This window comes from Pseudopodoces humilis, chromosome 8 (genome assembly GCF_049639895.1).
Source record: "Pseudopodoces humilis isolate 2021_Gansu_Grassland_sample_001 chromosome 8, ASM4963989v1, whole genome shotgun sequence".
NCBI classification, from domain to species: Eukaryota; Metazoa; Chordata; class Aves; order Passeriformes; family Paridae; genus Pseudopodoces; species Pseudopodoces humilis.
Window position 1 is genome coordinate 21,810,802 of NC_142207.1, and position 22,016 is coordinate 21,832,817.

Below are 22,016 nucleotides of genomic sequence, written 5' to 3' on the forward strand. Positions count from 1 at the left end.
GGATACAAAAAATGTGATGAACAGTACACTAATGCTACCATTAACAGTAAATTGGTACTGATTATTATTTTTGCCTTCCCTCACATTCAAATGGTGTATGATTGATTACATACAATGGTTCTCAACTGGAGGATGTGATTGTCTTTTATTTCCTTGCCTCATTTTTTTAACAACTGCTCAGCTGTTTTGAGCTGATGATTCAGTTTGTTGAATGCGTATTGACATTCCCATTTTAGGGTTGAGCAGTGCATAACTTCAAGCAATAGGCAGCTCTGGTCATCCTGGTGGGCAGAGTTCTGACATGTCCTGGCTCTGTGCGTGTTACATAGGACCTTGAGGACACAACTTTAAAAGGCAAAAAGCTTTTCCATTTCCCCAAAGCATTCTTCACACTTTGTTTGGAGGTTTGTGCCTCTCTTCCTGTGTCTTGCTCTGTTCTCTCCGGAATATTTTGTGTAGTACCTTAATAAATAGTTGTTCTTGGGAGTTGCCAGAATTAGGATGGGAATGTATGCAAGGATATCTTTATGGTGGAGGGAAAATAGCTTCATCAGTTGCTTCGGAATTACAAGGCCACTCTGTAAAATAGCTTGAATTTTAGCTCTTCTCCCAGCATTGCATACTGGGACTTTTTTCTCAGTGATGTCTCCCTGTGAGCAGGAGAGAAGTACAGGAGGAGAGAGTGTCAGTGGGACATTTTTAGGGCAGGTTAAATATTGCATCAGCACCTTTGCTGTCTGAATTCTTGCTCTGGGTAACATTTGTGTTCAGTTAGCATTTGCAAGCAAATTGGTATTCAGCTTGCTTAATTAATTTCTTCTCTTTCCACAGCCGCAGAGCCTTGGCCTGAAAATGCTGCGTTGTACCAGCAACTGAAGGGTAGGTACACCGGTTTTGGCAATTAATAATTACTTTATTTTTAGAAAACACATTAAATATGCACTAAGATAATTAACTGCAAGGAAGCACAGAAACTGTTAAAATAATCTTTTGTGTTTTTTGTTTGGTCAGAGGTTTTAGTTATGCTTGCATCTGCCAATATAAACCAGCTATTCGTGGCCTATAAGGTCCTTGGTTTATTATTGACTCATTATATTGGCTGCTGTAGCCAGTGTAAAATGATGTGGTTGCAGGCACAGTTGGCAGATTTACTGCACCAATAGCTGAGGCAGCAGATTTTTGAAGTCTTGTGGTAAAGTGGGCTCTCAGTAAAAAGGAACTGTTAAAATGTATAGGCTAGGATGGTTCACTCTCCCTTTAGCAGCTCTTCATATATCATCAGATCACATTATGGCCCCCATTTGGGGCTCAGCAGCCTGCTACAGTTGTCAGAAGACTGCAAAGTAATGAAGACTAATAGGTAGCAGCTCTAGTCTTCTAAGCATGGAATTTTTATTGCAGTGAACTTGTCATCTTTCTTTTGTGTGACAGACCTAGACACAGTGTGCAATATTAGCTGCAAGCTGCTTTTATAGGTTTCTGAATACTTTTACTTTTTAGCCAGAGGAGGTATGAAGATACGATTTTATTTAACTTTGATTAGAAGGAGAGTAATTGGCATAAAAGGCTTTTTTTTTTTTTTTTTTGTAGTGTTTTTTATTGAACATTGGTGGTAATATATGATAAGTGCAATTGCATTTGCAGGAGAAAAATTCCTAGTATTTTTTTTACTGTTTTTTAATATTAATATCATAGATTTTCTAGTCCAGCTGCATAATAATTATATATTTGGTCCTTGTTTTATGCTTAAGAAATGCAACCCAGAATGGTTTACAGTTACAGGTCAGTTGCTAAATGGGCACTGTATTTTTTGTAATTGTGTTGTTTATTTGTTTCTTCTTTTTTTTTTTTCTTTCAACAGAGGAACAAATTTTGCTTTCTGACAATGCATCTTCCCTTGCTGTTCAGGTAAAATACCATATTTTCTAAACTAAAGATGTTAATGCAGTTTTATTTTTTGAATTATTATCTAGCTAACGTAACTATATTTAGTGAAAAGATTAATTTAAGAATTATTTCTGCCAAAACCAGTGACTTACTTCCTGCCTATCATTTGCTTTACATTGTTATTGAAGTGCCAGAGCCTAAAGGATTTTAGGGTTTTGAATGTAGAGTGCTGCTCCTTGTATTCCTCTTTATGTTGGTCTCTGTACAGTATCTGCTTGCCTTCCTACTCTGGGAGCTGTGCATGGTTCATAACTTTTGTCACTTGCTATGCATGTTTGTCTCGTAGCATCTTGCATGATGTTTGCCAATCATTTAATTCTCATAGCTAATATTTCCCCAAACTCAGGGCTTATTTGCTTCATGCTGTGAGCATCACCTCTTTCTATGTCTCTGGTAGGTTTTTTTCAGTTTCGTCATGTGTACAGTCTGGAGCTCCAATGTGGTTTTTAGAAATAGTCCATATAATTGACAAACTTGCACTTCTAATTGACTTAATAGCACCTCTGTGGCTGTGAAGTCCATGTAATCTCCATTAACCTGTTAGGTTCAGTAACCCCAAATCTCAAGGGGACGTTTTCCCCATTAGTAGCGAAGGCCTGGCTGTCAGAGTGGTGGGGAGCAGGATGTCTGAAAGATTCCTGTCCTTCAAAGCAATTTTGTGGCTGATTTGCTTAGCAGCGAGTTGCACTGTTCTCCTGCTTCTTGCTTTTTGTGTGTGGTCCAGCTCAGAGAAGCTTCAGCAAGCAGTCTTTGAGGACTGTCCAAAGAGGTCACATCTCATTTACCAAAAATAGGACACTTGGAGATTGTAACTAATGTTACTGGTAGAAAGGTTAGGATCATTTAGTCATGGTAGCTACTTCCAGGATCTCTTAACTTTTTTCCTTACTGTCTGGCACTCTAGGAGATAGCTCTAAGTGTAAATTTGATCACAGCAAGAAGATAGTTTTGTCCTTTGCTGGAAAGAGGAATCATCTCTGATACACCTAAGAAATGGGACAGTGTTTGTTTGTTTGAGTAGTATGCTTTATATTGTGCTTCACAGCAATATTTTTTTCTGTTGCTTACTTGATCTCAGTGTTCCTTTTTACCCCAGCAATGGTATTTTTGGGGGTTCTCATGAATTTTCTTCCTGTCTAGTGATACACGTATGCGTGGCTTGTATTTAAAACACAAATCCCCCTCCAAGTCACCAACAAAATAACCTTAAAATTTCCTTTTCTAATGCATCATTTTTCTTTACTGTTTCTAGTACATTGTTATCCTACACATGTCACTTAGATGATAAATTAACTATAATATATTAAAAATCCTTGTTTTTCTTCAATATTCTCTAGCTGGATAGCTGATAGTAGCCATGACTATAAATATGGCTCTGGTCGATATCTGATCTTAAACTTTATAGAATAATTCTGTATTGGGGAATTGTATCAATTTTTAAGAATCTGTGTAACATGATTGTGATGGTGAAAGAATAGTTATTCTTGGTGTCTGATCCATTTTGAAACGATAGTAGGATATGTGGTGATCAGAGAGGTTTAAATACATCAGTGTGTTTTGTGTAAGAAATTTGCTTTTTGTTTTGATGAGAGCTTGTTTGTCTGGGTTTTTTTGGTTTTTTTTTTAAGGGGGTGGTGGGAGTTGGGGGATGTGTGTCTTTCACAAAATTTGGGAATGAGGGATAGGAGGAGAAATAGGAGCTGCTACCTGGGACTTCTTTCTTACCACGGTCATTCTTTTTCCCTCTGTTATTGATTTGGGGCACATCAATATCACCAGAGCAGATACCTAGCTTGTTTGTGGCTGTTGAACTTCCATCTGGTGAAAACATCAGAAATTTGAGTCAAAAGAGCATGTGGAATCAGCTGTCAGATCTTTAAAGAACATGGTTTAACAGCAAGACTGAATGTGCTGCAGCCAGTCTTTCAGGTATTTTGTAAAATCATCTTGTAACACCTTTTTGTAAAGCTGTTGTCAGGTCTCAGAGGGACATACATGCTGATATGTATGCATAAAATAGCACATACAATCCAGTGCCGTAGTAATTAGAGTAAAACTTGACTGTTTTAAAGTTGCCAACCCTGCAACACAGATGGCATTTCACATACTTCTTGTTAACGGAGCAGATCAAGCAGACAGCAGAGCAAGTTACTCTCACTGCAGATGTAATTAATGAGTAGAGAGGGCTGCAGGTTGAATACAGGAAGTTGGTTGAGTCTTGCTGTTTTAATAATGATTGGACTTCTCATTGTGCAGTAAAATCTGGACTCTTAATAGCCACATGTCAGATGAGAGAAGGGAGGACAGAATCTTCTGGGAATTGCTGAGTAACTGTGCTGGTGCCTTTAGTAGTTAAAAACCAACCAAACACAAAAATCCTTCTCGTCTTGTGGAACTTCTCTGTTGATTCTGGTAGGGTTGTTTATTTTATTTTGTTAGTTTGTTTTTAATTCCTCTTTTGCTCATTGTTTATTTGGTGTCCTGGGGTGACTTTATGATACTGGTATCCCCAATCGTCTGGTTTATGTTATATATTAAGTTCTGCACCTTTAAGACTGGCTTTGAGAGCAAGAGAGGGAGAAGAAGAAGCGCGCAGTTTGTGTTAAGGAAAAACATCACTCCCACACATCCCGCTCCTGGACTGTGGTGTCTGCAGAACGGACAGACAGCGGGACAGAGCTTCTCTCTGGCTTTTTAGTTAGCTTTAGCTAGCTGAGGCAGAGGAGTTTCCTGGACCTTTGTTTTTTTCCTTTTCTTGGATCTGTGCAAACCTGCTTTGGACTGAACACCCAGCCAAACCCCGGGAGCTCACGCCTATGGCCCACCGGGGCCTGGGCCTCGGCACTTTCCAGTGCTGAAAGGACTGATAAGAACCTGAGCGAGCCGAGCTGCACCACATGAAAAGGACTTTTCTTCCTAGACTTGCCATCCCATCGAACAGCAAGAGGTTTTATTATTTAATATTATTCAATTTCTGTTAAATAAATAGCTTTTTCCACTTCTCTCCAAGGAATTTTTTTTTTTTCTTTCCCGGACCAGTTGGTGGGTGGGGGCATTTCCCTGGGGAAATCCCCATTTGGAGTTTTCCTCCCTAATTTGCCCTAAACTAGGACATTTGGAAACAGACTTACTTAGCAATTTCTTTGTTTTTTACTGGGTTCAGTTTCTTTGTATTTTCTGAAAATACAACATAACTTCAAGTATCAAGTGCATTATCTCTGGTACATATTTGTGTTTGTATTCCTTGTTTGTTAACTTGAAGTAGTGTATTATACAGCCAAGTCCACGTGATGATCTTGGGCTACAAAGCCCTGGTATTGAATGAAATCTTCTTTTCATTTCAAATTAATTGAAATCAAGGGAAAATACTAATCAGTAATGATTATCCAGCTATTGAAAGGAGATTGTAACAGAATGAAGGCTCTGTTCTAGTGAGACACTCAGCCCTCTTCCCATCAATGCTAATGGAAACACACATCCTGGGTAACACGACTCATGGTTAAAACCATGATTTTATTTTACAAACCACATATTTATTATACAGCTACCATTATACAGCATTCCTGCTTATCAGGCTTATCACAGTAAAAAAAGCCACCAAAACCAATACACAAATATATCTCAATAACAAAACAATGCCAAAGCTTTGAGGAGGGAAAAATAGAGTTTGAAGTAGATTAAAACTGAATTACCATAGGAGAGTAAGTATATTTCAGTCTGAAGCCTGTCCAGGCTCTTGTCTCCTTATTGGTGCCTGGTGCAGGTAAAGCCATTTTGTTTAGTGCTGTGGTGCAAATAGTGTGGCCAGGTAGGAGGGAGGGGGTTAATACAGCTGCGCTCTGCCAGGCCTCTTGCCTCAAATGGCAGCTCAAAGCATCTCTTGCACTGTTCCAACTTGTCAGGAAGAGGAATGTGGATGTTGAGACTGCCTCTTTTATTACAGGTTCTTCTGGAATCTTTATGCAGTTAGTCTCATAGTCTTGCTCAAAAGGCTGTCTAAAATGTTCAGAATTCTGGAAATTCTGACAGCCATCCTGAGGTTAGAGAGCCTGCAGCTCATTTTGTTAAGATATGTATTAATTGCTTGTTCAGTCCGTGTCCTTGCAAGTGGTCTTAGCATATTCCAGGGAAGTGCTTTTAGAATTGTCTCTTCTTAGCCCTGAATGACAGAAGGAAGTTTGGGCAATTTAAAATTGTGTTACACAGAACAATTTCTTATTTATTTCAACAAGTAATCAAATAAATGTGTAAATCATACATGATTAATTGCCCTTGACAGGTTTGTGATTTTTTTTTCTCTGTGTCTGTGTGTGTATGAATTGTGGTTTGGTTTTTCCTCTGGACAAAACATTAACAGAAATTTGAACTTGTTGCTGAGTCCTAAACAAAAGCTTGGTACTGAAATGAAAATCTGCCAATCCCTTTATTTTAAAGAGAATAAAAGCTGGAATTCTTCATGATGAGAAATGCAGTATCAACGTAATCAATCTAGCAGCATTGTGTTGTTGCTGAAAACATGCTTAAATCCCAAGCTATACAGGTACTGTTTGTGAGTGAAACATATTTCATATAGTTCTAAGATGAAATTACCTCTGAATGAATAGAATCTTCATTTATCTTCAAAACCTCTGTGCTACCAGTGAATCTACTCTTTCTACATTTTACAACAAGAATTACATTATACCATTAGAGCAGTGCCATGATGCAGTATAAAATAGATTGTTTTGGAGAATGAACGTGGCTTTGCTATAAATTACATTCACAGGTACAGAGGAATTTGTTATTTTGTTTAAAATAGTCACAAATATAATTAAGATCTTAATTTATGTTAAACTACACATGTGGCCATTACCATAACTGGATTAGGAATTTAATCTGTCACTCAAGCAATGATACTGAACAGTTTTCATTTATAACCTTAGACACGCTATTTCAGTTACAGGGACTGCAGCTGTTTGATAGGAAAACTGAATTATTCTGTAGATTTGTTCATGGGTTTTAATTTTAAAATGTGTTCCTGCAATAAAGTGGAGAATAACTCTTTAGTTGTCATCACATACTGTCCATTGTATGCTCATGAAATAGCACAAAAATGAAAACAGAAAATCCATTTCACTCTTTCTTCCTAACAGTATGTTGTGTGAGTGCCTTTAGAAGTGCTGCTGAATAAGAGATGGCTTGGAATGGCTTGTTCTTTATTAAAAACTAATCATGAATGTATCTTCTTCAAATGAAGCTTGGACTGTGCCATCTGAAAGTAGTGTTCCTTATGTGGCGACGTAAATTGTGAACTATTTGAGTCTTGGCGTAAGTAATTTCATTCTTGCCTCTGATCTCAGAAACTGCAATCTGGGTATGATTTACTTCAGGTTGTAACTCATTTTTAATGAGTATATGTGTTTGCTTATATGTATTTTTCTGGGAGGAAACTGTAGGGGAAGAGGAGAGCATTGTGATGGAGCTCTGACAGGGTGATTTACTGCCCAGTACGTGTTGTGTGTCCAGCTGATGGTGTCCTTAGCTGGGCAGGGCAAAGAGGAAGGGAGAGCAAGAGTGAAAATCACACCTAAACCAATTAACTCTAGGAATAAATAAAAAACTCCTGCCTCCCTTCTCCTATGCCTTCCCATTGTATTTCATGTACAGTCACTTTCCATACTTGTCATCAGAGGAAGACACAACGGCACCCCTTTCTTGCATTGTTCTGAGGGTGGCAGAAGTGGAGATGGGAATGTCAGTTGAGAATGTCAGTCATGTGAGGAAGAAGGGAAGAGTGGGGTGAGTTGTCCTGCGTCTGACTGTGGTGTTTGGGTTCTGGGCTTTTGAACTATGCCAAATCAGTACGAAGATGATTGCTCTGATGGTTTTTTAGATAATTGAAATCCAATATCCTGCTTATATTTTGAATTTTAAATTCTGTGGGCTATGAGAAGAAGCAAGTCTTACATGGATTGTGTCCTTTAAGCAATGCTGTTGTAAATATACTCCATAATTCTGGCAGAAGGTGTCACCTGCCATGATTGAAATGAATGATAGGCATAAGATACTTGATTAATTTTGTAACAAGTGTCACCTCAAAGCTTCCTATCAGCCCTGTTCACATAGTTACCAATACCTCATTCTCTCATAGCAAAAATATGAACTTGCTTGTTCCGCCTGATTTTGAAAACAGAGAGGCTCATGCTGTTCTCTGTGAGTATAAGGCAGTGCAGTACAAACCATAGTCCTGTGTGGATCATATGCAGTGGGGCAGGAAAGGCACTGAGAGACTTTCCCATACTTTCTTCAATTTGTTCTTCACAACTCTTTCTTCCCTACTCTATAATGGTAAATATTGGGAGGGTAGTTAAGGCATTATTCATCTGGTTGCATCTTTTTGCCTCCCTCTTATCCCTTTCTCCTTGTGGATGTGCAGAAACCTTCCACCTCTGTCTACAGCAAAGTCTTCCATTAAAAGCAAGATGCACAGGGGCAGTAGCAGCACCGTAGACTCCATGGTTTCAGTCTGGAAAAAGAGAGGTATCATTGCTAAAAATGTATTTTTCGCATTTCTTCCTTCCCTTTATGTGTGTTAGGTAATGCTACAGTTAGAGAGGCTGGAAGAATGTGAGAGAGGAGACTGTTAGACTGCAGGAAAGGGGCAGAGAGCATGTGTGGGAGAGAAGCTGACAGACTCTATTAAGCCAAATCTTTATTTTTTAATGCCCTTATCTGTTTCTTACATTAACCTCATCCAAAGAACAGACACACTTTGTTCCTCTGGTGCTGGAGGAGATCCAGGTTGAGGCCTATAGTGTCATCCTCTTCGTTCTTTGATATTACACTTTTTTTTTCCAGAGAAGAAGGGAGCTGGAAATTTAATGCTGTTATTTGGAACTGTAGGCATGTTTGTGAGGTAGGACAGGCTGTGCTCAGTTAAATGTCTTGTTTCTAGTTTCGCTGTTACTGTCTTGCTTGCTATTTTTCGGTGAATTTTCACAAGGGTGTCATTAACTAGCTTGTGTGTTACTTGGAATTCAGTTTGCCTCTTTCAGTCCTTTTTTTACATTGATCAGCCAAATTCATGATGTTAGCATAATCTCTGGTATACTAGAATAAGACTGGGCCCTTGATCTTTCAGATTGCTGAGCTTCTGATGCTGTGTCTTTGAAGGGGTGTTGGTATCTTCATAAATCTCAGCAAAACTGCACTGGGGTGGTTTCAGCCTTCAATCTCTTGCCCAAAAGCACTCAGAGGAGCTGAGCACACTCCCATTTGCTCTCAGAAAAAGATTTCTCTCACAAGAAAAGCAAGGATAACTTGCCTGCTCAAACTGTGTATGTGAGGTACCCAAAGGGAAACAAGATGTTCTGAGCTGAAGTAATCAGTGTTCCATGGCATCTTTTATCAGAGTTGGAAGCCATGGTGGTCTCATACCATCTGCACACCAAATGTGTTGGTTCTTGACATTCTGCGTGAGTGGTCAAAAAGGGAACAAATCCTCCCTTGATCGCTGGGCTAAAGCATGTAATGAGATAAAGACTCAGAGAAATTGCTGCTTTGTCCTATATTTTTTCTCTAGGATTTCTTTGATCTGCTCCAGTTTCAACTATTTTGGTAATAGTTCATGCCACTTACTGTCTCACATCAGTTATTGTCTAATATCTAGCATACCTACTTGGATGAGTCAGAAAAAAATGTCAAGATTTTCTGGCAGTGGATATTTATAGGAATGCATTGGTCACAATCCTTGTCCATGTTTTTTTCTAAAAGAAACTCTAATTTCCATAAATATGGAATGCATTCACTGTGCTTGGAAAGTCAAAACCACCTGTCTTATTAATGCTAATAATTTCCAAAGCCTGTCAGTTGCATCAATGAAGCAATGTAAGTACTCATAGTAATGCAAATTGCAAGGTTTATTTCTTAGGCTGAGCCCTTCTAATCTGGGATGGTACTGTATTCTTTTACTGATTGACAGGAATTTTTTAGTTAACTTGAAGGGTGTCCAGTGGACCATTAGTTTAAGCTGAAGCAAGAAGTAGGTACTGGCCTACTTCTCTAGTTAATTAGTTAAGCAGTGTAGATTCAATAAGGATTAAATTTGTCTTATACTGTGGACCTTTCCTTTATTTTGCTGTAGAAATTATGTAAGGAGCACTTAAAGTTGAGGAGGTCATGCTTTGGATACAAGTCGCAGCTCATAACAGACAGACATAGTGGTCTTTTTAATCCCTGGGCTTCTGTCTTTTTAAAGATGTAATAGCAGGGATTTTAAAAAAATTAATTTCTTAGGTTGATTGTATTTTATTTTTAGGTTATACTATTAATATTACATCCTATATTACATATTTAGGTTTATTTCATCACTCATCTTAAAGCCAATCCTAAATATATACGAAAACTGAAGTGGAACAGGTCTTGGCATAGGAATGCTGAAGGGGGTTGCTGGAAGAAGCCTTGTAAAGCTGTTGAAGGGGAAGCTCCAGTAGTCAGTGGTCACTGTTTCAGAATCTTGCAGGAAGACTGATGTGGTAAATTCAGTACTAGATGAGTTTATCCAGTTCTAAGCCTGAATCATTCTTCTCAGTGTCAGTCCTGGTCTCCCATTTAATAAAGCATTCATTAGAACTGAAGATGAATATTCCAAGGAAGTTTTCTCAGGTGTATGATTTGGTGTTTACTTTAAAGTCCTCCTAAATTTTTTTTTTTAATTTTGATTTTTTTAACTGGGGGTAGACTAAATGATTTCTAACATTACTAGAATCTGTGGTCTATTATCAAGAGTAACAAACATGTTTATGTAGTTAATATTTATTTCCACAGTAGAGCTCAAATCTAATTTATCCTTCTCTCTCCTCTTCACAAAGTTCAAAAAGGCACATGAACAGTTTATTTGCATTTTTGAAATCACAAAATATCAGCATATTCTCAGTCCTCTTTGTACTAGGCCAGAGACTGAGGTGGAATTTCCCCTCCAGTGTAAAAAGAGCTGATATTCCTTGGAGGATGATTATTGAAGAGAGAGAAAGTCAGATGAAAACTAGTGTAAACTCTAAACTGAAAAGATTTTCAGTCACAAACTATTTTTTGTGGAAGTCTTGTGCTACATAGGAGCCTATGTACAATACAGTGGGCAGGAATCTGAAGCAACTTGTGTGACCCAGGTGTTCTGTGCAAGCATGTCTCATTTTTGATATGCTGATATGAAAAAGTAAAAATAGTTCTCTGATTCACCTCCTGTTACTTAAATGTGTCTCTGCACTTGCAACCTTTTAATTTATTCATGTGTTGCCCTAACTCCAGTGCAATTCAGACTTTCTTCTAAACTTGCAGCCTGAATAGTACACGGCAGTTACAAAATTAATTTCTGCAGAATTGCAGAGTTAATTTAGTGCCTTACTGTGAAAGAAATTAATTCAGTAAGCCTGGACCAGTGATGAAATTCTTCGGAGCTGTTGTTCGGTGCCTTCTGTTCCACTGCAGCACAATACTGTTGGGAATATGGTGTTAGCTACTGGTAGAGCTTTCAGAAGAATGAAGGCTGTGTACCAATTGAGTTGGTGTATATTTTTGGTGTCCAGCAGTGGCGTAGGAGCATGTATGTGATATAAACCAAAGCCTGCGTTGTCTCTTAACTGTTTCTGAAGAAGTTGTATATGAAGCTCCAGTTTGGGTGGAAGACATGATACGTGTAACAGCAGCTGGACATTTGCATGGACATTGCCAGGTCCTGCAGAGCCAGCAGGCAAAGGACGAGATCTAGGACTGAGGCAGACCAATGCCTTAAATTACTTAAATTACTGAAGAATTAGTCCTTCAGGTGTTCTTACTGTTTGCATGGAGTTTGTGGTACCAAGGTAGCAAGATACTCAATTTTTGATGTATTCTGATGGGACCACAGACTTGGTAATTGATGCGCTGTCAAACGTGGCCAGTGCCTTTATATTTTCTTTGTGATGACTGTTCCTTAAGCAGTAGTAGAGGTTCTGTTTAGGATGAAACACTCTGAGATTAATAGTGCAGGACCTGAATTATTTGGCTGATACTGACCATGACTACTAACTACCCTCTCCTTATGTATCTATGTCTCTGTCCGTATGTGTATCTATAGTAATAGGCGCCCTAGCAGAGCTTTTAGTTAGTTAGGCTTAGTCAAAAGATGTAGAAATCCATGTTTCTGATGTATTTTGTAGAGCCATCATAATTCTGAGGTAGGCTCTTTTCACCTGTAATGAATATCTTGTGTAGCAGTTTGTGACTATAATTTCTTTCTTTAAATTGAGATTTGCATTTAAGTCAGTTCATCTAAACGTGCAAGAAGCAAATAACATAATGGACTGTGCAATTCTTCAGTTTGGTGGGAAAAAGACCAAAGTTTTTGTTTTTTTTTTTTTTCCCTGGATTGGTTTACAGTTTGGATATTAAAGCCTTGAAGAGCACAGGTGAGAGGAGAGGAGCTGTTTGGGTTATTTTTTGCTTCCTTGATACTATAGAAACCACAAAATTAGGAACAGAGCTGATGACAGAGTTAGATCATTACTTAAGGTTTCATCTGGTGCAGAGATGAGCAAATATTAAGGTTTAGGTTGCTTTCATGTGTGTGATTCGAATCTGAGCAGCTAAAGCTGTGAGAGTGTGTTTTACTGCCAGATCCTGCAGTCGGAAGAGCAGGGAGGACACTTGCGTAGAAAGTGCTGTGTTACAGCAGCATTTTTCGTCATGGTGGGAGTCTTATTGCTCTAGGCCTTTTGTACCTCAAGTCACAGTGTATAAATGGGCAATAGAATAATTTTGGAATATGAAATTGTGACCTGTCTTAATTGCAGAGATAAAAATGAAAGGACAGAGCCGAGTTGTGAGAGTCTCTAGAGATTAAGAGATTTTTTATTTGCCATGTTCTGTCCAAACTGCAAATATTTTTCTTGACATTTTGGAATTTCAACAGAAACAGCCTATGGATTTTGTGGTAGGGGCAGGTGCTGGCAGAAATTGTTATCCTTCTGAGAAAGCTTTGAATCTAAGAGCACAGATAGAAGGAAACAGTAAATTGATCACTTATGGTCTCCATGAATCCCATAAACTAAAAATTTGTCCCAAACCAGACTTGTGCTTTGACAGCATCAATGAGCAACATTTCTGGCAGCTATTGTAATTATAATGTGGGAAGGTGCCATATGTGTTTGCCATGTTACACAACATTACCTTGACTAGCCAGCTTTAGCCAGGAGAAATGAGTACTGTGGTTTTCAAAAGGGGCAAAATGTCACTCAGTTCTTTATAGACACAGCACTAATTGTGTCTGTCAGATATTGCTTCTTTGCCTGTCTTGAAAAAACAGCAAAAATAGATGAAACTGCATTAGAAGAATTCCAGTCAGTGTTTGAATGATAAACAGCTGTCTAATGAAGTTAAAATGCCTTTTTTTTCTTCTTCTTCTTTCTTCCTAAAAACAATATGGAAGGAACTGTACTTCATAAGTGTGTGCTAGGAACCATCTAACACAGTCAAATGTATTGAGAACACCACATTTGTTTGCCACTGTATTAATGCTTTTCAACTGCGACTCTTTGTTTCCAGGCCTTTCTGCAAATGTGCAATCTGCCAATCCGGGTGATTTGCAGGGCAAATGCCGAGTACATGTCCCCATCTGGTAAGTGTGGCCTTCATTTAGATTACTGTGTTATACCTCCATTTTGATACCATGGCAACTCTGCCTTGTCTTTCTGATAACAGTCGGGCAGTGCTACTGTGTGTGGGTTGCCTTTCCCCCTCCTCCGCAGTTTCTCCTCTGCAAACAATCAAAACAGTGAAATACAAAGCAACACTGGCACAATGTGTACAACAGAACCTGAATAAAGTGTTCAGACAGTTCAGTGCCTGGTGGAAACCTCTCAAATGTCCTAAAACAGAAAGACATATGTGTCCAAAAGTGGCTTTATTCTGCATCCAGGGAATATTCCTGGACATGCCATTATATTTTCCTATTGCTGGAATGAAACAATGCTGGAGAAAGGTTCTCTTTTTACTCTGTCTGGGAGTTGATTGCCAGGATACAGGAGACCAAAGGGTGCATTGTCAGTATTAAGGGTGAGAGGCGATTTTAAATCTTCCTCGGATCCATGAGACTGTCTGGGAAAAATCCAAACCCACCACCAAAAAGTTAAGCATTAGAAAGGTACACAGCCTATTTTTGTTGGAAGCGACTGCCTAAAAATGCCCAGATGCCAGCTTGAGAATATTGCCTAAGAATCAGAGAGAATTATAGCATGCTGGGTGCCGAAGTCTGGCATCCTCACACTCTGTCCCAGATTTTTGCTGTGTGAGGGGGTCCATATTTACTGATTACCTGGCTCTGGCTGTTGACTGCCGTATGGAAGGGCCTGTCAATCAGTATACATGTGCCAGCTGTATGGATTCTACTGCTTGTACTGGTATTTTTTGTTCAAACAGTGAAATAAGGCTATTTAAAAAATACCCCAAACCAACAGTTGCTTGATAGGAGTGAAAACCCAGCAAAATATGAAGGTATATGAATTATCTGTTAGTAAATAGAGTTTTGAAATGCTGAATCCAGGCATACAGGAACATCTTGCATGTGCAGAACAGGACTGGTGACAGTTACATGCTGTGGCTTTTCTGCCACTCACACCTCATGCCCACACTTGCTGGCTTCTAATGTAATTTAGGTCTGAACACTTACTTCTTCTTCTAAAAATAAGGAGCACAAGAGGGAAAATGATAGCGCTTCAATTTTAAATGTAGGCAGAATTACATGTATACTTTTTGCCCTTACTCCTGGAGTCCTTTACTGGTTTTACTCACTTTTACTCACTTACCTCATTTCCTTTCTTTATATTGGTTTAATGATAATTCAGAGATAATTCCCTTCTCTCTTCCCCATCACCCTCTGTCTCATTACTATAAGACATTTCTCCTTTTACAGGGAAAGTACCCTTTATTCATGTGGGAAATCAAGTGGTATCTGAACTTGGGCCCATAGTCCAGTTTGTAAAAGCCAAGGTAATTGTACATTGTTTTCATTAATTAGTGAATGTTAATCCTGCTTAGCATTGCTCTGATTTTGTGTGCTTTTCTGGAATGTTACTGAATTTGTTAAAACAATAGTAAAAACAAGGAATTTAGTGCTGGATTAAAAGAAAGATATCGTGGAACAGGAATTTGTGAGGTGGACATGTTTTTCTTTGTCATTTCCTCAAATCTACAAGTAAATTCTATGCAGGATAGCTGCATATCAGTGCCAGTTTCTGAGACTGTTTTTCTACATGCTTTGTCTCTGGGTCTCAGAGGTCTTAAAACCCAGAACTGATTGTTTTAAATCCTGGAATGTTCCATTCAAATTTGCCCTTATTCTCCCACTCCGTCTTTGGGTCATATGTTGCTGAATACTCCAATACTTGTTCTTACATGTGTGTCTTTTTTCTTTTCCCCATTAGGGCCATTCTCTCAGTGATGGATTGGATGAAGTCCAAAAAGCTGAGATGAAAGCCTACATGGAATTGGTCAATAATATGCTCTTGACAGCAGAGGTACAGCAAACCTTAGTAACTCCACACACTTACATAAGTGACTGTAGGCAAGAAAGCTTTAGGATTTTTCCATGTAGTGGAAATAGTGCTGTTCTCAGATTAGGTCATCAGCTTTTGAGGTGAAAGGAGACAGGAATAAATTCTCCTACACTGTGGGTTGCTTGCTGACCTGTTCCTGTAGCCAGGTGTGATTCCCCTCACCTATGTCAAGTGTAGAAGTAACTGACCAGGAAGTGCCAGTGGTTGTTGGGGTCCTATGGCACGCCCCAGCTGGCATAGCTATGGCACCCCGCTCTCACTGTCCCCATGTGCATGCCGTGCATAGGGGAAGCCTGGGATCCTCTGTGCTGCCTGTCTGTGTCCAGTGCAGGTGACTCAGTCCTGGTGGGAGCAGTGTTGGAAGTGCTGGGAGATGCAGGTGACTCAGTCCTGGTGGGAGCAGTGTTGGAAGCACTGGGAGATGCAGGTGACTGAGGAGCTGAGGGCTGGTCACCTGTGCCTTGAGTTGGGTGTGGTGTGGGCAACAGGAGCAGGCTTTTGGTCTCACCTTAGTTTTGGTGATGCTGAAGCAAGAACTAGAAAATGGGCTTTTGCCTTCCAGTTTTAATTTCTTTTGTACATCAAAGGTCTAAGAGAAGAAATGAAATGGAAATTTTAATCTAATTTAGAAAAGAAAATTGTGCTAGTGAAAAATAATTGTTTCTGTATTCTCCTTTATTAGGAAGTTTTAGTAAGTGTTCTTTCTTTTCCTAGCTCTATCTCCAGTGGTGTGATGATGTTACAGTAGAGGAGGTGAGTGGTTCCACAGCATTTATCTTAATTAAAATTTAATGAGAAAACACTTTTGCTCACAACTGCAAGTCCCTACTCATAAATGAAACATGGGGGTTTATACCATTAATGATAAAGTCTTTCCACTTTAATTTCATTGCATACGCATTTTAGGGAGGCCGTGTTACTGGAGGAAGCCAGTTGCAGAATAGATACAGGTTTTCTTTATGTTTCTGAAAGAATAGTTTTAAACAGTTATACTTCAAACAGTAGATTCTGTGCAAATAGTTACAGCATACACAACTGCTTTTCTCTTCTACAGCTTCTTTTCTGAAAGAAATATTTAAATACTATCTGTTTTGTTCAAGAGGTATGTGTATTTTCTTGTAATATAATGCAGTACCTTTCTGTTTTTCAAAAAAAGATTACTCACCCAAGGTATGGCTCTCCTTATCCGTGGCCTCTTAACCGCATTTTGTCCTATCAGAAGCAGTGGGAGGTTAGGCGAAAGATGAAAGCCATCGGATGGGCTGGAAAGACACTAGAACAGGTAAGTGTGAAAAGTGAACCTTATTTCTTTACCCTGATTTCCTTTTGATTTGTTTTCTTTTATTTTTTTTTTTAATAGGCAGTGGAGAGTAGCATGTTCCTGAAACAGATGTAGTGAAATATATATTCTGTACTTTAAACATCATCATGATGTTTAAAGTTTGCCTTCAGCAGCAATAAATCATAAACTATGTGCTGTCCGATGGGGTGGGAGGAAGGATATTTTGCCATGAGTGTACAACTCTGTCAGTGTTAGTTTAGGCCATAGCCCTGAAAATAGGTTCTAAGTTCTGTGCCCTGCTTCCTGTATGATGCTGATAGGCACTCTTTGTGGGATTGTGGCAGGTTGTGAGGTTTAAGTCAGTACCTTTCATTAAACTCAGTTATAAATGTTAGGGGAAGCACTTAATCAGAATTGCCTTGCATCAAATGTTAGATTAAGTAACACTTTGCTACCTGCCTGCTGTGTAGGTTTGGCTGACTTTAACAGCTTTTGATATTCCATCATGTTACATTCTTGTTCCCACTGTGGGTGCAAACAGAATAAAGTTATTTCTTGCAATGGTGTTACTTCCTGACAATATGGATCTTTCTTTCTTGTGTGTTTTGATAGGTGCTTGAAGATGTAGATCAGTGCTGTCAGGCTCTCTCCCAGAGATTAGGAACACAACCATATTTCTTCAATAAACAGTAAGTTACTCTTCATTGAAATACTGCATCCAGAAATACAAGATATAGGTATATACCCACATACATACAAATGTAGTTATATAAAACTCCTATTTTATATTAATGCTGTGTGATTAGTTGCAAAAATACAAAAGTGACTGGAATCGAAACTTGAAATTTCAGAAATAAGTATTTTAAAAAGGTTTTAAAGGGAAAGCTTCTGTAAGTTTGTTGTATTTATGATTTTGTTTTACTCCTGGTTGTCTTCTCTACAGATTCTACCACAATTTATTTAGGCTACAAATGTACACTTTGATATAGTTAGTTTCTTATTAAAAATGATACATTTAAAGCTTTACTTGTATTTCTTGTGTAACATTCTCTGCTAGAGGACTGAATGTATGCTGTGCCAACCTGATCAGGACAGCTTATCATAACACCAGAAGCAGTTCTGAATGAACTGACTTAGAATGAGGGTGCCTGTGAGTTCTAAGAACTGGGGGAGAAGCTGGCTGGTCCACAAAGAACCAAATGCAAAGTGAAAACCAAGATTCACATTGCCAGGAGAGAAAAAAGAAATTACCTGACCTCCAGGGAATGCCCTCTGCTCTCACCAATTTCTTTCAATTGCAATATGCTCTTTTAATTTTTTTTCCCTCTCCAATAATTCACTATTTTTGAAATGTTACAGACTTAAATAACATCATATTAGCTTCCTCTTGTCTCCTGTGCATAGATCAGTCTAGAAATGCTCAGGTCTGGATTTCAGTTTACTACATTTGAACAGGGAGATGTCTCCAAATGGCAGTATTTGGTTACTTTTCTGCATTGTGTCTTTGCCCCTTAATCTGTTCCAAGCGAGACTAGGTGGGTAGTGTTAATTCAGGGGATACAGAAATATGCCTTATAGAAGATGATTTTGAATTGTGTCTTCTCCTACAATTATTAAACATAGTATCTCTTAAATTTTCTTTCTGTATTTCTAAAGAATTGTAACTTGAGAAATTTGTGTTGTTGGTTGTTAACCAGGCTTTTTTTGGTAGTTTCAATCTTTAAATTTTTTAGCTGTCTGAAATACTAGTAATGAAGTATGTATTTTTAGTCCAGTAGTTTTCAGTCTGTGACTTCTGTGAGTCTTTGAGAGGTGAATAAGAAAAGCAGCCTGTTTCTGACAGATTCAAGTTTGTTATGCAGGGGTCTATACCTCCACTGGAGAGTGCTTAGTGATCCACAAAAATAAAAAGGTGGAAATTTCATCAGTTAGGAAAACTTCATGCTGCATATACTGAACGTTAGTAAAGCAGGACTCTGAAGTTATTAATACATTCAAAAAAAAATTATTTTTACATGGACTGCTTATATACATGGACTGCTTTAAGGTCCAAGGTGACAATTCAGAAGGGTCATACCTAAAACATTCCCAAAATACCTGTTTTCTCAGAAAAGAGATGTTTCCAGCTGCTGCCACCGTGGAACTCTCTTTCTTGTTGGTTGAATAGTTCCGGATTGTTGCAGAACACAAAAAAAAGGAATGGGAGTCATAAACTTCTGCTCATCTCCCTTTTTTTTTTCCCCTTGGAATATAATAGTTGGATTTTTTTAATACACATCTGCAGAAGAAAAAGAAGAGCCATAAGCATTTGCCCTTGTTACAGGACTAAAAGGTGGAGCATGGCTTGAAACTAGATCAGTAAGTCTGTCTGATCTAAGAGATGTTATTTCCACATTTCCAAGCTCCCTAAGGCAAGGAAAATGCCATCCTGAGAACAAGCAGGTTTCTTAATATACCCTATACACAGATTTCATACATTTGATTTAGCCTTGCTTGATTTCATCCCAGTTCTTAGACTGCATGGTTATATAAAGCTTACTCAGAATGGCATGGTTTTTCTTGATCAGGACTTGTCTCCCAAAATACCTGGGTTTTTTTTGGTGTTTTTTTTTTATTTTTACAGACCAACTGAATTAGATGCTCTGGTGTTTGGACATCTGTTCACAATCCTTACTACTCAGCTAATCACTGATGAACTCTCTGAAAAAGTGAAGAACTACAGTAATCTTACAGCGTTTTGTCGGCGAATAGAGCAGCAGTACTTTGAGGGTCATGACAAAGACAGCTGTACAGTTTCAGCCCAATCTTCCAAGAGATCATCCTTGCTCAAATAAGCATGGTGCTTAGGGTGGATCACATTTCAGTTTTGGGTTTATCTTCGTTAAATAAATTGATTTTGGGAATGGAATGGCATTTTGAAGCTGCCAAATTGTTCTGGAGTGAGAAAAAAATGTTAGCTACAGTATTTGTGTTGTAGAATATTATGTACACATTTAAGTTGAAATGTCTGTACGAATGTTTCTGTTTTATTAGCCTGTATACCACTTACTGTAAAGTGACCTTGGAAAAATATTGTATCTATTTAAAAAAAAATAAAACACTGAAGTTGATCTCTGATCTTTCTAAGTGCCTTTTTTATTAAATTTAGTGTCTCTGTAGCTCACAAGTGGGATCCTTTTGGCAAGACACTTGGAATAAAATTGTAAACTAGTTAGAATTATTAGGCTGGGAATGAAAGTATGCATTAGAGATCTTAAAGTTTGTCTGCCTCAGCTAAAACTTATTTAGAAATCGGGTGAAAAAAATGTCTTGGACCTCTGTAGCACACAACTCATGTGATCTTATTCAGTCAGTTCCTGTTTTTGTGTCAAAGTTGCTTCTGGCTGTTAGTCCATCTTGTGTGTGTCTTGCCTCTGGCTTTTATCTCATTCACTTTTGGTTTTTTGATTATAATTTTTTTTCTTCCTATAGTTTCCCAGTTTTAATCCCCAGCTTGTCCTACTATTTATTTAAGAAACTAACCTGCTAGGTAAGTGTCTGCTTCACTGCTTCCACTTCCAGTATGTTAACATTGCTTCTGAACTTTGATCTACCAGATGTTCTCATAGAAAAAGGATTCAATGAGAGCCTGTGGCTGGCATGTCTTGGTCCTTCTGCCTCCACATGATTCTTGGTACATGTAGCCACAATGATACAGAAGTAAACAAAGAAGTATCACTGTGGTGCTCCAAAAACCCTGGCAACGCTGAGCTTTTCAAGGGAGAGTTCTTGTGTGTAGGCAAGGACTGATCTGACTAGTATTATTCCAAGTGCATTAAATAGTACTGCTCTGTTCTGCTGTGTCAGTTGTACTTCATGCTTTTCCAAAAGCACCACCAGGAACATGCTGCTGGCAGAAACAAACCTTGTGCTCTCAGGAAATCATGGGTACAACTGGGAACAAGCTCAGGCTGTTTGGCTTGCTGGAACCATTGTGTTCTTATTTTGAAATATGTTCTTTTGACTATATGCTTTAGTGTCAGACCACTTAATGGCTTAAACTGGTTATACAATGGTCATGAGGTTTTGGCTGCCATTTCCTTCTCTCTTAAAACTGAGCAGAAAGCAGCTGCATGCCTTGGACTGGCTGTGTTTCCCATGACAGGTTCCTGAACCACTCTTGCTTACTCACTGCTTTTGTGGGGGACCACTCTTGCCAGCTGGACTGGAAAATAACTGAATTCTTACTGCCTGTTTTTTGATACAACAGTCCTAAGTCCTACTGCAGTCAAATCCATTTAGTGTGTAGGGGTGTCTTCGTATTTCATCAAACCACTCTTGCCAGGAGGGGTAAATTACCCTTGTCCTGCATTTGAGTCTTAAAAATTCACATCTCTCTGTTGAACACCTTTTTAAACTAAACCTTGCCAGCTCTTAACTGCTTAGTGACCGTTTCTACTATCAAAGCAGTTGTTAGCTGAGAACTCAGATACTTCTTTCAAACTTGCTTTTCTGCATGAAATTCAACCCCTGAAAACAACTGGAGAAGAATTTGTTGTGTGTTGGTTGGGTTTTTCTTTAAAAGTTTGGAGAGAACATTGCGATACGTGCTACTTTGAGTGCTCATAGACTAAAGTTAGTCTGCCATGGTGATGGGGAAATCCTTTGTGAAAACTCAGGTATCTTAATCCAGAGTAATTAAATTGGTCTTTTACCCTCTTGCTATTTGCAGAGCACCATTTATGAGGAAAGATTTTAAACTAGCTTCTGTTGTTTCAGCAATTCTGCTACCATAGACTGAACTACAGGAGTAATTTACTTATTTACTTAATGGATTTCTAAACCTACCTATTAATTTTTATGCAGTCTGAAAAAGTGCAAGTGGTTATGTATTCCTCCTCTTCCAAGGCTGCAGTGGCCATTAGCCACTTTGTAACCAAATTTCAGTAATTGCTTTGAAACAGCATTGAATGAAACTTTTTGTATTCTGGCAAGGTGAGGCAGAGCAAGCTCTGGTAATACAGTACCCTGAATACTGAACAGCAAGTTACTGCAAATTTTGTGCAGTAACATACAGCGAGCTTTGTAACTTCAGAGTAGTGAAAAAACCCCATAGAGTGATATGCATTAACCTGCTTTGAATGTCTCATCTAGAAAATAAATACTGTGGAAGTGGTTGGGCAAAAGATACTGATCTCTTGCAAACAAAGTTTGTGTAAATCCACCTGAGCTACTCAGAC

At 38.6% G+C, this 22,016-nt stretch overlaps 1 protein-coding gene across 1 annotated transcript in view; it reads left to right on the top strand.

Moving 5' to 3' along the window:
• MTX2 (metaxin 2) overlaps positions 1-19,907 on the top strand; it is a 32,124-nt gene extending 12,217 nt beyond the window's left edge. Inside the window, exons 2-10 of the mRNA XM_005519836.3 lie at positions 832-879; positions 1,862-1,908; positions 13,507-13,579; positions 14,873-14,949; positions 15,384-15,476; positions 16,230-16,268; positions 16,672-16,797; positions 17,410-17,486; positions 19,421-19,907. Of these exons, the coding sequence (XP_005519893.1) occupies positions 832-879; positions 1,862-1,908; positions 13,507-13,579; positions 14,873-14,949; positions 15,384-15,476; positions 16,230-16,268; positions 16,672-16,797; positions 17,410-17,486; positions 19,421-19,631 (791 nt within the window). The 3' untranslated portion in view covers positions 19,632-19,907. The remainder of the gene's footprint in view (positions 1-831; positions 880-1,861; positions 1,909-13,506; positions 13,580-14,872; positions 14,950-15,383; positions 15,477-16,229; positions 16,269-16,671; positions 16,798-17,409; positions 17,487-19,420) is intronic.
• Positions 19,908-22,016: the final 2,109 nt, after the last annotated feature.